The sequence below is a fragment of the Capricornis sumatraensis genome, chromosome 16 (assembly GCF_032405125.1).
Source record: "Capricornis sumatraensis isolate serow.1 chromosome 16, serow.2, whole genome shotgun sequence".
In the NCBI taxonomy this organism is placed as follows: Eukaryota; Metazoa; Chordata; class Mammalia; order Artiodactyla; family Bovidae; genus Capricornis; species Capricornis sumatraensis.
The window spans coordinates 57,884,473-57,899,487 of NC_091084.1; the positions used below are offsets into that span (position 1 = coordinate 57,884,473).

Genomic DNA, 15,015 nt, shown 5'->3' on the forward strand with positions numbered 1-15,015 from the left:
TCTTCCAAAGCAGCGTTAGCCTAATGAATAATTGGTGTTCACATCACGTATCTACAGAACTATGCTCATATCTAAGGCATGATGTGTACTGTAGTTGCTTTCTTTCTTATAAGACCTTTATATTTTCGTGAAGCTAATAATAACATTTTTTTTTGCTTGTCTACACATACTTGCCTTGATTTATCCCGAACTTCCCTGCCGTAACTCTAAATTCTCTCTAAATACATTAAAAAAAACATTAAGTATTGTACTCACTTTCTTCCGAGAGGTATCCTCCCTGAACCACTGTCTACTCCAGCCTCAGTAGATTACCCTCTGGGCTTGTGTTCAGCTGCATACACTGCTTTGACCAGCACTCTGGTAATTCCTTCACTTTTTATTTTTTCAGTTGGACAAAACTTTTTGGATCCTTTGTTTCTTCTGTTTTAATTTCTTATTTTGCTACGTGGAAAGTAAACATCTCAAAACCTTGTATGTCAGAAAATACCTTTATTTCTATCCTCAAACTTAAGTTGTGGTCCCCCAATTTGGGTACAAAATTTTTATTACAGAGTTGTTTGAGCAGCGATCTTTTATTATTTGAGAACTCAACAGAGCCAAGGCACTGAGCGCAGCTAGACTCTCCTCCTTTACTATTTTGTTTTACATCACAATTCTGTGACGGTAGTATCCCAAGTTTATCGATAAGAAAATCAAGGTAATTAAGTTGCATGCATGCGAAGTTGCTTCAGTTGTGTCCCACGCTGCAATGCTATGGACTGTAGCCGGCCAGGCTCCTCTGTCCATGGGATTCTCCAGACAAGAATTCTGGAGTAGGTTGCCATGCCCTCCCCTAGGATCTTGGTTAAATCCCTCATCAATCTTCCCAACCCAGGGATCAAACCCGCCTATCCTGTGTCTCCTGCCTTGCAGGTGGGTTCTTTACCACTGAGCCTCCAGGGAAGCCCAATTAAGTTAATGGGTAGAATTTAAACTCAGATGTGACAGACTCCACTGACTGTGGTGGAGTAACTGTATCACTCCATTAGGATGTGTTGCTTGTCTTACGATGTATTTACAGATGCGAGTAACATGAGAAGAGACAACATATAGGGGGAAGAACTAGCCCCTAGTTCATAGTCTGGCTGATACGGTCACTTGGAAATTACATGACTATGAGCAAGTTTTTTCTTCTTTCCATTCTTTCATCTCTTCTCTCTGCTCCATCTCCTTTTCTTTCTTTTTCTGAGTCTCAGTTTCTTCATTGGTAAAATGAGAATGAGAATAGTTCCTGTTTCACTGTCATTGTAGGTTAGCTGCCTGACACATGACAAGTGCCCCATAAATGGGAATGATCGTTTTCATTTTTCTTTAAACCCTCTGAGCTATAGTTTCTTCAGTTGGGTAATAAAACACTTGAACTAGGTATCTCAAGGCTTTCTTCTAGCTCTGATTTCTTATATTTATTTGCTTGTAAAGTATTTTATTCCCAAGATGAAAGCAAGCCTAAGCAAGTAATTTGGGGGAACCATAATATTAATTATAGGAGCAGAATATGCTAATTGCCAGGAATGTCAGCTTTCACGTGATATTTGATTTTTACCATGTATAACATACCATAATGCCTGTGGACTCATAGCTGTCAATTAATAATGAGCTTTATAAATTTAAATTAATAAAATATTGATATTTTGTTTAAAGAAATGTAATGTCATTGCATGTATATATAAAAATAATATGTATGCAATATGTATGATATTAAATTCTATATAAATTTAGGCTTGCAAATTTGTGCTTCAAATTAGAAATTAGGTTTAACTTTCTAATTATATAAAATACTTTTAAGACTTTGTTTCTTGATTTCTTTTTTGCCCAAATATTTTATTTTAAAATATCATAAATACACAAAAATCAAAGCTTCAATTCTGTCACATTAAGGTTTTTAAAAAAGAATATATAATATTTGACCCAAAGTGATACTTTTTTCAGCCTAGCTTTTCAGTTTTTAAGAATTAGATCAAATGGTTTTCAGTTGTTTCAAATAATGAAGTATCTATAATAATGAACAATGATTTATCTGTAGTATTGATTATCTATAAAGATAAACTTGGATTCCAAGAAACAAATTAGGTCAACTGGTGAAAAGAACTTTTATTTTGTCAGAGTTCAATTCAGGAATAAAAGTATCTATGTCAAGGGAACAGCAACAATAAAATTAGATGTCATCATACTCATATTAGGCAAACGAATTTAATATATATTTGAGAGGGAAAGACAGAGACTTTATACTGATAAAAAACCTATCAGGTCAGTATAATAGTCAGTTTCTATACACATTTCCACCAACCTTCAAAGTATAGAAAGCAAAATATAATAGAAATACACAAATAAATTGACAAATAAACACTCAAAATATAAGCCAAGATATACAGGACTGGAAAAGGTCAGTTTTCATTCCAATCCCAAAGAAAGGCAATGCCAAAGAATGCTCAAACTACTGCACAACTGCACTCATCTCACATGCTAGTAAAGTAATGCACAAAATTCTCCAAGCCAGGCTTCAGCAATACGTGAACTGTGAACTCCCTGATGTTCAAGCTGGTTTTAGAAAAGGCAGAGGAAGCAGAGATCAAATTGCCAACATCCACTGGATCATCAAAAAAGCAAGAGAGTTCCAGAAAAACATTTATTTCTGTTTTATTGGCTATGCCAAAGCCTTTGACTGTGTGGATCACAATAAACTGTGGAAAATTCCAAAAGAGATGGGCATACCAGATCACCTAGCCTGCCTTTTGAGAAACCTGTATGCAGGTCAGGAAGCAACAGTTAGAACTGGACATGGAACAACAGACTGGTTTCAAATAGGAAAAGGAATACATCAAGGCTGTATATTCAGTTCAGTTCAGTTGCTCAGTCATGTCTGACTCTTTGCAACCCCATGAATCACAGCACGACAGGCCTCCCTGTCCATCACCATTTCCCAGAGGTCACTCAAACTCACATCCATCAAGTCGGTGATGCCATCCAGCCATCTCATCCTCTGCCGGCCCCTTCTCCTCCTGCCCCCAACCCCTCCCAGCATCAGAGTCTTTTCTAATGAGTTAACTCTTCGCATGAGGTGGCCAAAGTACTGTAGTTGCAGCATTAGCATCATTCCTTCCAAAGAACACCCAGGGCTGATCTCCTTTAGAATGGACTGGTTGGATCTCCTTGCAGTCCAAGGGACTTTCAAGAGTCTTCTCCAACACCACAGTTCAAAAGCATCAATTCTTCGGTGCTCAGCTTTCTTCACAGTCCAACTCTCACATCTATACATGACCACTGGAAAAACTATAGCCTTGACTAGATGGACCTTTGTTGGCAAAGTAATGTCTCTGCTTTTCAATATGCTATCCAGGTTGTTCATAACTTTTCTTCCAAGGAGTAAGCGTCTTTTAATTTCATGGCTATATATTGTTACCCTGCTTATTTAACTTATACGCAGAGTATATTATGAGAAATGCTAGGCTGGAGGAAGCACAAGCTGGAATCAAGAATGCTGGGAGAAATATCACTAAACTCAGATATGCAGATGACACCACACTTATGGCAGAAAGTGAAGAACTAAAGAGCCTCTTGATGAAAGTGAAAGAGGAGAGTGAAAAAGTTGGCTTAAAGCTCAACATTTAGAAAACTAAGATCACGCCATCTGGTCCCATCACTTCATGGCAAATAGATGGCGAAACAGTGGAAACAGTGGCTGACTTTATTTTTCTGGGCTCCAAAATCACTGTAGATGGTGATTGCAGCCATGAAATTAAAAGATGCTTACTCCTTGGAAGGAAAGTTATGACCAACCTAGATAGCATATTAAAAAGCAGAGACATTACTTTGCCAACATAGTCAAGGCTATGGTTTTTCCAGTGGTTATGTATGGATGTGAGAGTTACACTATCTGTAAAGAAAGCTGAGCACCGAATAATTGATGCTTTTGAACTGTGGTGTTGGAGAAGACACTTGAGAGTCCCTTGGACTGCAAGGAGATCCAACCAGTCCAATCTAAAGGAGATCAGTCCTGAGTGTTCATTGGAGGGACTGATGTTGAAGCTGAAATTCTAATACTTAGGTCACCTGATCCAAAGGGCTGACTCATTTGAAAAAAAATACCTGATGTTGGGAAAGATTGAGGGCAGGAGGAGAAAGGGATGACATAGGATGAGATTGTTGGATGGCATCACTGACTCAATGGACATGGGTTTGGGTGGACTCCAGGAGTTGGTGATGGACAGCGAGGCCTGACATGCTGCGGTTCATGGGATTGCAAGGAGTCGGACACGACTGAATGACTGAACTGAACTGAACTGATAGAATATTTAAATATCATAACTAGCAGGCTTCCTTTAAATGTATATAAGCTGTATGCTCAAGAGAAAAGTGAATATTCTTGTGAGACACTTGGTACACTGACAAAACTTATCCATGTAATTTGGCCACAATGAAATTGCAACTTTTTTTTTCCCAAGGCAGAAATCACACAGGACACATTTGTGGATCATGAAGCAGTAAAATTAGAAGTGAAGTGAGGTGAAGTCGCTCAGTCGTGTCCAACTCTTCACGACCCCATGGACTGTAGCCTACCAGGCTCCTCTGTCTATGGGATTTTCCAGGCAAGAATACTGGAATGGGGTGCCATTTCCTTCTCCAAAGTTTTTTCCAAAATTAGAAATGGAGACCCAAAACAATCTAGCACAGGAGATTTTTTAAAAACCCACAGTCTCATTTCTAAATAAGTGTTCTGCTTAATATACAAACTATTTAGAAGGAAACAACAGTGAAAACATAACCATGCAGAAATGTTGGCTCTCCTGACAGCTCTCCCTTCTGCCCGTCAACCAGTCACTCTTGTGGATGCCCCACAGATCTTTCCTGTTTCTGACACTTGTCTGCTTTGGGCTTGGCATTCCCCAGGACCTATTCTGGAGTTCCCCAGGATAAAGTTTCCTCTTTGTTCTGTGCTTTGCTCATGCATACAGTTTGGCCTATCTTTTCTTTTAAGTCAGAGCACATCTACGTTCTATCTTTCTTGAATTTTCAGTTACATTAGAATATATACATTAGATTTGCTTATATATTTTCTATCCCTTATTTGGATATCCAGTGGGAGCTGAGGCTGAGGTACATTCTGCCATCTTCATCTAGTTTTACGAAGATGTTGCTTTATTTTGTTATCTTTTGTTTGCTTTATTTTGAGAAGTCAGAGCCCTAAGGTGTAAGTTGACAGAGTTCTTAAAATCATCTTATCTAAATTCCTCATTTCACATATTATAAAGTGAAAGTGAAAGTGAAGTTGCTCAGTCGCACCCAACTCTTTGCGACCCCATGGACTGTACCCTACCAGGCTCCTCTGTCCATGGGATTTTCCAGGCAATAGTACTGGAGTGGATTGCCATTTCCTTCTTCAGGGGATCTTCCCAAACCAGGGACTGAACCCTGGTCTCCCGCATTGTAGACAGACACTTTACCATCTGAGCCACCAGGGAAGTAAGTCCCTGCACACAGATTATAAAACTGATTGCAAAATTCATGAAGACACCTGCCTGAAGTTACCAGCAAATTAGGTATAAGGCTGAGATAAGAACTGAGCTTTTCTGACTGATGTAGCCCTCTTTTCCTTTACTAATCCACTTCAGTCTGCATACAAAATATTCCTTTTTTAAAGAACTCTGTAGACAGTTAAGGTCTCTGAATTAAGTATAGACATTTGGAGTGAAAGACTGATCTAATATTTATGGTTACCTCTAAACGACAGGAGCAGAGAGAATCATGAAAATCCTTATGTCTTAATAACAGATATCATACTTTTGTAGTTGTGGAAAATATCTAAAGATTATCTCATTGGATCTTTTCATCAATTCTGTGGAACAGATATTATTACTCCTATTTTTACAAATGCAGACACTAGAACTCAGAGGCATTGAGTGGCTTATAGACTCAGTAAATGACTGAACCAGACTTTCAACATAGGACTTCTGATTCCGTATCCATATTTCTTGTCATTTACTTCATCTGTGTAAGCACACTCTATGTTCCTTTTAGAATATCCTCGAACAGAATCTGAATGGGAAAACAGCTTTGCTTTGAAGATGTTCCTCTTCCAATTTGTCAATTTGAACAGTTCTATCTTCTATATTGCTTTCTTTTTGGGGAGGTAAGTCAACTTTATACACATTGTCTTTGCACAGTGACAGAGACTGTCAACAGTTTCATTGCCAGTTTGTTAACAGAGGTGGCAAATTCTTGTTCTCTGCCTTGAAAAACTGTCCCAATGAATCTTCACATGCTTTTTCAAATCAAGACTTAGTATAGTGCTTCTGGCTGCACTCCCAATTAAAGTTGAAATAAAAAAGTAAAGCCATATGATCGAATCACTTTTCTGTACAACTGAAACTAACACAGCATTGTAAATCAGCTATACGTCAATAAAATAAATAAGACCTATATGCCATGCTGGGGTTGAATTATGATTCTCCAATCATTAGTGATGATTTTGTTAAATAAGAAAAGTTTTGTATAAGCCCAGAATACACTTCCTTAATGTGGAAACTTATACCTATCATGGTAATATTTTTTTCCTGAATTTGCTGCAAAATATAAAAAAGAAGCATATTAAGCTACCTGTTCTGGTTTGCCGTATGCTCAACACTCCAGCCAGTGCCATGGAAACATACTGAAGCTAGAAAATTTTAAACTAATTCAGCACATTTTATTAATAGTCATTAACTAGGTCAAAAAGACATTAAAACTCTACAAGTCAGTGTGGAAAATTTCATTTGGTTGGTTTGCCTGCACTTTCTCAACCCGTTGATAATGACTTCACACATCATTTTTCCTTTTTAAGTCAGGTCCTTTGATGTGTAAGCATGGCCTAAGTCACTGTTTGGGTACAAATTGCTCCAGAGAATCCTTACGTCTACCCACACTTGGACTGGTTGTAATGCATTAGTAAGTGTTCTTCAGTCAACCCCGCCTAAACACTTATGAATTAAAATGGCTTTTTACAGATTTGTTGGCCATCCGGGAAAGTACAATAAACTTTTCAACCGGTGGAGACTGGAGGAAGTAAGTAACCTTGTAAGGGTAGGGGCGGGATGGGCATGGATATGGGCCAATGACTGTGGGGAAAAAGGGGGTGGGAAGAGAGAGAAAGGAGAGGTGAAACAGACAAGTTCATCTGTACTGAAGACATGCTTTTGATAAAGCAGGAAATCTAGGGGTTCCTAAGAAACTAAGTCTTCCAAAAAAGAGGATGTACATTAAACCCCAAGATCCTGACCTCAGCTCTCTTTAATATACTATCAAAACCATTTCTTCCATTCACAAAGCCCAGAAATTTAGCTCCAGTAGATTTTTTTCTTTTGGAGGATTCTTATTATCTGTGCACTGATTTCCAAACTTTTAAGTATATTGGGTTTCCTTCTAAGCAAGGAAAATTTAGTCTAAAAGAAATCTTAATGAAATACCAATTTATAAATGTATAGGTATATCTTCAAAATCTTATATTTCTTTATTGATTTATGTATGTATGGAAACAAAATGTCTAGGAATAATATTTCTATATTCCAGGGTGAGAGTGTTGTATATTTTCACTGAGACTGACAAACTGTCCTCCCAAATGCCAGCTCCTACCTACAGTATATGAATTTACTTCTTCAGAATTTGCCAAGTGAAACAGTTTCATTTTTACCAATAATCCAAAAGATATCAGAATATCTCTTGATTTCAGTTCCTTTAATTACAAGTGACACAGAGAACGTTTTTCATGTTTGTTGATATTTTGTATTCTGCAGCTATGTTATTCCTGTTAATTTTCATTAAACTGTTTTTTCTGTTTTAATAATTTCTAAACAAATAAAATTAGGTTCTTTCAAATTTGTTAAGAATATGTTTTCCATTTTCTTATATATCTTTTAATTTTGTTTTGATATATTTTTTACAAAACTATATAGCATTTTCTAATCAAAATATTATTGTCGTTAATGTTTTGGGGAATTTGTTTCATCATAAAAATGTGTTGTCAATCTGGGAAATTTTAAAATTTCATGCATATTTTTAACTACTGTTATTTTTAAAAATGTTATCTTTGACCCATTGGAAGTTCATTTTCATGTAAAGTGTAATTAAGATCTCCCAAAATTAGCAGCCACAAATTTAATAAAATGAGTTTTCACTCAGCGAAATGAGATTGTAAAGTTTATTATATCAATATTCTACATCTAAATACTTCTGGATCTATTTAGACTAATTGTCAAATTTTTTACTTATCTAATTCAAAATTTTAAAAAATTATTCTAATGTAAAACTCAGTTTAACATATGGCAGCATTAGTTGTTTTTGTTCAGTCAGTAAGTGGTGTCTGACTCTTTACAATGATATATAAACTGCAACATACCAGGCTTCCCTTTCCTCCACTATCTCCCACAGTTTTCTCAAATTCATGTCCATTAAGTTGATGATGCCGTCTAACCTTCTCATCTTCTGTTTCCCCCTTCTCCTTTAGCCTTCAATCTTTCCCAGCATCTGGGTCTTTTTCAGTGAGTCAACTGTTTGCATCAGGTGGCCAGAGTATTGGAGTTTCAGCTTTAGGATCAGTCCTTCCAATGAATAGTCATGGTTGATTTCCTTTAGGATTGACTGGTTGGATCTCCTCGCGTCCAAGGGACTCTCAAGAGTCTTCTCTAGCATCACAGTTCAAAATCATCAATTCTTCAGCCTTCAGCCTTCTTTATGGTCCAGTTCTTACATCTGTACATGACTACTGGAAAAACCATAGCTTTGACTCTTTGGACCTCTGTCAGTAAAATGAGTCTCTGCTTTTTAGTACACTGTCTAGGTTTGTCATAGCTTTTCTTCCAAGGAGCAAGTGTCTTTTCATTTCATGGCTGTAATCATCATCCACGGTGATTTTGTAGCCCAAGAAAATAAAATCTGTCACTGTTTCCACTTTTCCCCCTTCTATAATACTTGCCATGAAGTGATGGGACCCGATGCATGATCTTCATTTTTGAATCTGAGCTTTCAGCCAACTTTTTTCACTCTCCTCTTTCAGCTTTATCAAAAGGCTATCTAGTTCCTCTTCACTTTCTGCCATAAGAATGTTACCATCTGCATATCTGAGATTGTTGGTATTTCTCTCAACAATCCTGATTCCAGCTTTTGAGTCATGCAGCCCAGAATTTCTAATGATGGCTCTTCATAGAAGTGAAATAAATAGGGTGACAGTGTACAGTTTTGTCATATTCCTTCCCCAATTTTGAACCAGTCCATTGTTCCATGTCCGGTTCTAACTGTTCTTCTTGACCTGCACACAGGTTTTTCAGGAGACAGGTAAGGTGGTCTGGTATTCCCAGCTCTTGAAGAATTTTCCAGGTTTTTGTGATCCACATAGTGGATAACAGGCTTTAGTGTAGTCAATGAAGCAGAAGTAGATGCTTTTGTGGAACTCGGTTCCTTTCTCTGTGATGCAATGGAATCTTGGCAATTTGAACTTTGGTGCCTATGAATAAAGTGAAAAGTGAAAGTTAGTTGCAAAGTTGTGTCTGACTCTTTGCAATCCCATGGACTGTAGCCTTCCAGGCTCCTCTGTCCATGGAATTCTCCAGGCAAGAGTACCAGGGTGGGTTCCCATTTCCTTCTCCAGGTGATCTTCCTATGCATTTTCTAGATCCAGCTTGTACATCTGGAAGTTCTCAGTTCATGTACTACTGAAGCCTAGCTTGAAGGATTTTGAGTATTACCTTGCTAGCATGAGAAATGAATGCAACTGTACAATAGTTTGAGCATCCTTTGTCTTTGCTCATCTTTGGGATTGGAATGAAAACTGACCTTTTCCAGTCCTGTGGCCACTGCTGAGTTTTCCAAATTTGCTGACATATTGAGTGTAGCACTTTAACAACATCATCTTTTAGAATTTTGAATAGCTTGTCTTGAATTCCATCACCTCCATTAACTTTGCTCTTAGTAATTCTTCCTAAGGTCCACTTGACTTCACATTCCAGCATGTCTGGCTCTAGTGAGTGACCACACCATCATGGTTATCCAGTTCATTAAGACTTTTTAAAATATAGTTCTTCTATATATTCTTGCCACCTTTTCTTAATCTCATCTGCTTTTTGTTAGGTCCTTACCATTTCTGTTCTTTATCATGCCCATTATTGAATGAAACATTCCCTTAATACCTCCAATTTTCTTGAAGATATTTCTAGTCTTTCCCATTCTATTGTTTTCCTCTATTTCTTTGCATTGTTCACTTATAGCTTTCTTATCTCTTCTTGCTGTTCTCTGGAACTCTGCATTCAGCAGGGTATATCTTTCCTTTTATCCCTCGCCTTTTTCTTCTCCTTTTCTTAGCCATTTTTAAATGACCAGTTTGCCTTCTTTATTTCCTTTTATTTGGGATAGTTTTGGTTCACACCTCCTGCACATTGTCATGAACCTCCGTCCATAGTTCTTCAGGCACTCTGTCTACTAGATCTAATACCTTGAATCTATTCATCACCTCCACTGTATAATCATAAAGGTTTGATTTAGTTCCTATCTAAATGGTATGAATATTTTCCCTGTTGTCTTCGATTTAAGCCTGAAGTTTACAATAAGGAGTTCATGATCTGAGCCACAGTCAGCTCCAGGTCTTGTTTTTGCTGACTGTACAAAGCTTCTCTATATTCAGTTGCAAAGAGAATAATCAATCAAATTTCAGTATTGACCATCTCCTGATGTCCATGTGCAGAGTCATCACTTATGTTGTTGGAAAAGGGTTTTTGCTATGACCAGTGTGTTCTGGACAAAACTCTGTTAGCCTTTGCCCTGCTTCATTTTCTACTCCAAGGCCAAACTTGCCTGTTACTCCAAGTATCTCTTGACTTCCTACTTTTGCATTTCAATCCCTTCTGATGAAAAGTACATCTTTTTCTTGGTGTTCTAGAAGGTGTTTTAAGTAGGCCTTCATAGAGCTATTCATCTTCAACTTCTTTGGCATTAGTGGTTGGGGCATAGACTTAGGTTACTGTGATACTGATTACTTTGCATTGGAAAAAAATGAAATCATTTTGTCATTTTTAAGATTGCACCCAAGTGCTGTATTTTGGACATGAGTTTGAGCAAACTCCAGGTGATAGTGAAGGACAGGGAAGCCTGGAATGCTGCAGCCCATGGGATTACAAAGAGTCAGACACGACTTAGTGACTGACCTACAGCAACTGCATTTCAGACTCTTTTGTTGACTATGAGGGCTACTCCATTTCTTCTAAGGGATTCTTGCCCATAGTAGTCAGTATAATGGTCATCTGAATTCCTAAAATGTCGATGTTCATTCTTGCCATCTCCTGCTAGACCACATCCAATTTACCTTGTTTCATGGATCTAACATTCCAGGTTCTTATGCAGTATTGTTCTTTATAGCTTCAGACATTACTTTCACCACCAGACACATCCACAGCTGAGTATCATTTCTGCTTTGTCCCAGGCTCTTCATTCTTTCTGGAGCTATTAGTAATTGCCCTCTGATCTTCCCCAGTAGCATATTGGACACCTTCCGACCTGGAGGGCTCATCTTCTGGTATCATATATTTTTGCCTTTTCATACTGTTCATGGGGTTTTTGCGGCAAGAATACTGGAGTGGTTTGTCATTCTCTCCTCCAGTGTACTACATTTTGTCAGGAATCTCTGCTATGATCAACCTGCCTTGGGTGGCCCTGCATGGCATGGCTCATAGCTTCATTGAGTTATAAAAACCCCTTTGCCAAGAAAAGGCTGTGATCCATGAAGGGGAGGCAGCATTATTAGGAGGTCATAATTTAGAGAAAGGTTAAGAAAAAGATCACCTGAGAAATTGGAGGGTAGAGGCATTTCTGATCTCTATCTAAACATTCCCCCCCAAACATAGGGGCTTTCTCATTAATGTTGTCTCCTTTGGGTGTTCTAAAAGTTGATTGGAATACTTTGAGAAAGCCCAAAGAAGGTATGCTTTTTATCAAAGAAAACTGGGCTTAAATGTTAATCTTCCTGATTATTCTTTGTCCTTCATTTAACCTCTCTGAATATCTGTCTTCTCATCTGTACACTGGCAATAGTAATACTTATGTTGCAAAGCTGTTACCAGATAAGAGGTAATTTGCATCATGCAAGTAGCCCAATCCTTGTACTATGCTAGGAACTCTGTAAATTGTAGCTGATATTTATCAATGCTCTGTCTCTATAGCTACCTGGGTATTATTCTATAGGAAAGAGATAAACTAGGGCTTTCTTAATCCCAGACTTCCTGGAAGTCCCCAAATCAAACTTGCAGTTTTCTTTCATAACCCAGAAGTATGACCATATCCACTAAAAGACTTTCATCTCCCCTTTGGTGTGTGTGTGGATGTGTGTGTGTGTGTGTGTGTGTGTGTGTGTGTGTGTGTTTGTGGTGTGGTGAAGGGGGAGGGAGAAACAAGGCTTACTTTTTTTCCAAGAGTGTTCAGTGGAGTTAGCAAGGGTAGTGTGGGGAACAAAGTGGTCACAGCCAGGGAGGTCTGCATATTGATGCCATTTGAGTGCCTGCTAGCACCAGTAATTTTGTTTAATTGGGTACTCTTACTTTTAATTGGGGCTTCCTTGATAGCTCAGTTGGTAAAGAATCTTCCTGCAATTCAGGAGACCCTGGTTTGATTCCTGGGTCAGAAAGATCCTCTGCAGAAGAGGGAAGCTACCCACTCCAGTATTCTTGGGCTTCCCTGGTCAGTTGGTAAACAATCCACCTGCAATGTGGAAGACCTGGGTTCAATCCCTAGGTTGGGAAGATCCCCTGGAGAAGGAAATGGCTACCCACTCCAGTATTCTGGCCTGGAGAATACCACAGCCTGTAAAGTCCATGGGGTTGCAAAGAGTCAGACACAACTGAGCTACTTTCACACTTTCACTGTTAATCGTGAAATTATTAGAATTTGTGATTCCTCTTTGAAAGTCCCAGGGAAATAACTGTAATACTAGTGTCAGGAAAAATATTTCATAACTATCCTATTTTCCACAATGCATATGACAGACAGTAGCCATATTTTCCAACAAAAGATTTATTTTGAAAAAAAAAATCAGTGAATTAAAAATATGGGTTTGGAATAGAGCCTGGAAATCCTGGAAATGTAGATAGAAAAGGTATATATGATGGAAAATAAAAGTTAGATCTCTGAATTTAGTCATACAACAAGCATTTATTAATACATACTGTATCTTAGACCTCTGCTGGGTAATATGTGGTGTACAAGTGAAGTTATCTTTTTCCTTTCTTTAATAATGTTAACAATCTTGAAGAAAATAACATAACCATGGTATGTAACAAGTATTTTGTCTTTGGAATCTGACAATCTACGTTCTAATTTGGCCCCCCTGGATACATGATCTTAATATTTCTATGTCTCAGTTTATTTGTTGTTGTTATTGCAAATTGTGATAAGATTCATCATTCTCAATAATACTGGCCATAGGTAGATTAAGTTGGATCTTGCATGTAAAATGCCTGGCATACATAATGGCAGCTATTTATAAGGAAATAAAAATAGTACTGCAATTTATTTAGAAAATTTATAAACTGGCTATTATGGACTTCTCTCACACTATGCTATATAATATCTCATGGCTTCCCAGATTGTGCTAGTGGTAAAGAATCCACCTACCAATACAGGAGACACCGGGTTTGGTCTCCCTGGGTCAGGAAGAACCCTGGAGAAGGGAAAGGCAGCCCACTCCAGTATTCTTGCCTGGGAAATCCCATGGACAGAAGAGCCTGGCGGGCTACAGTCTATGGGGTCAGAAAGAGTCAGACACAAACGAGCAACTGAGCACCTTATTTGTGTATCTATATAAAATGTTAATAGTTAATATTGAATGAGTGTTTACAATATATCAGCACATTCAAGAGAGTTTCAGAAAAACATTTATTTCTGCTTTATTGACTATGCCAAATCCTTTGACTGTGTGGATCACAATAAACTGTGGAAAATTCCAAAAGAGACGGGCATACCAGACCACCTGACCTGCCTCTTGAGAAACCTGTATGCAGGTCAGGAAGCAACAGTTAGAACTGGTGACATGGAACAACAGACTGGTACCAAATAGGAAAAGGAGTACATCAAGGCTGTATATTGTCACCCTGCTTATTTAACTTATATGCAGAGTACATCATGAGAAATGCTGGGCTGGAGAAAACACAAGCTGGAAGCAAGATTGCTGGGAGAAATGTCAATAACCTCATATATGCAGATGAAACCACCCTTATGGCAGAAAGTGAAGAAGAACTAAAGAGCCTCTTGATGAAAGTGAATAAGGAGAGTGAAGAAGTTGGATTAAAGCTCAACATTCAGAAAACGAAGATCATGGCATCTGGTCCCCTTACTTCATGGGAAATAGATGGGGAAACAGTGGAAACAGTGTCAGACTTTATTTTTCTGGGCTCCAAAATCACTGCAGATGGTGATTGCAGCCATGAAATTAAAGACACTTACTCCTTGGAAGGAAAGTTATGGCCAACCTAGACAGCATATTGAAAAGCAGAGACATTACTTTGTCAGCAAGGGTCCATCTAGTCAAGGCTAGGGTTTTTCCACAGGTCATGTATGGATGTGATAGTTGGACTATAAAGAAGGATGAGTGCTGAAAAATTGATGCTTTTGAACTGTGGTGTTGGAGAAGACTCTTGAGAGTCCCTTGGACTGCAAGGAGATCCAACCAGTCCATTCTAAAGGAGATCAGTCCCGGGTGTTCATTGGAGGGACTGATGTTGGAGGTGAAACTCCAATACTTTGGCCACCTGATGTGAAGACCTGACTTATTTGAAAAGCCCCTGATGCTGGGAAAGATTGAGGACAGGAGGAGAAGGGGACAACAGAGGATGAGATTGTTGGATGACATCACCGACTCGATGGACATGGGTTTGGGTGGACTCTGGGAGTTGGTGATGGACAGGGAGGCCTGGCATGCTGCTGTTCATGGGGTCACAAGGAGTCGGACACAACTGAGTGACTAAACTG

At 38.4% G+C, this 15,015-nt stretch overlaps 1 protein-coding gene across 1 annotated transcript in view; it reads left to right on the forward strand.

Moving 5' to 3' along the window:
- ANO3 (anoctamin 3) overlaps positions 1-15,015 on the forward strand; it is a 444,144-nt gene that overhangs the window by 403,772 nt on the left and 25,357 nt on the right. Inside the window, 2 exon segments of the mRNA XM_068988751.1 lie at positions 6,055-6,166; positions 7,020-7,077. Coding sequence (XP_068844852.1) covers positions 6,055-6,166; positions 7,020-7,077 — 170 coding nt within the window.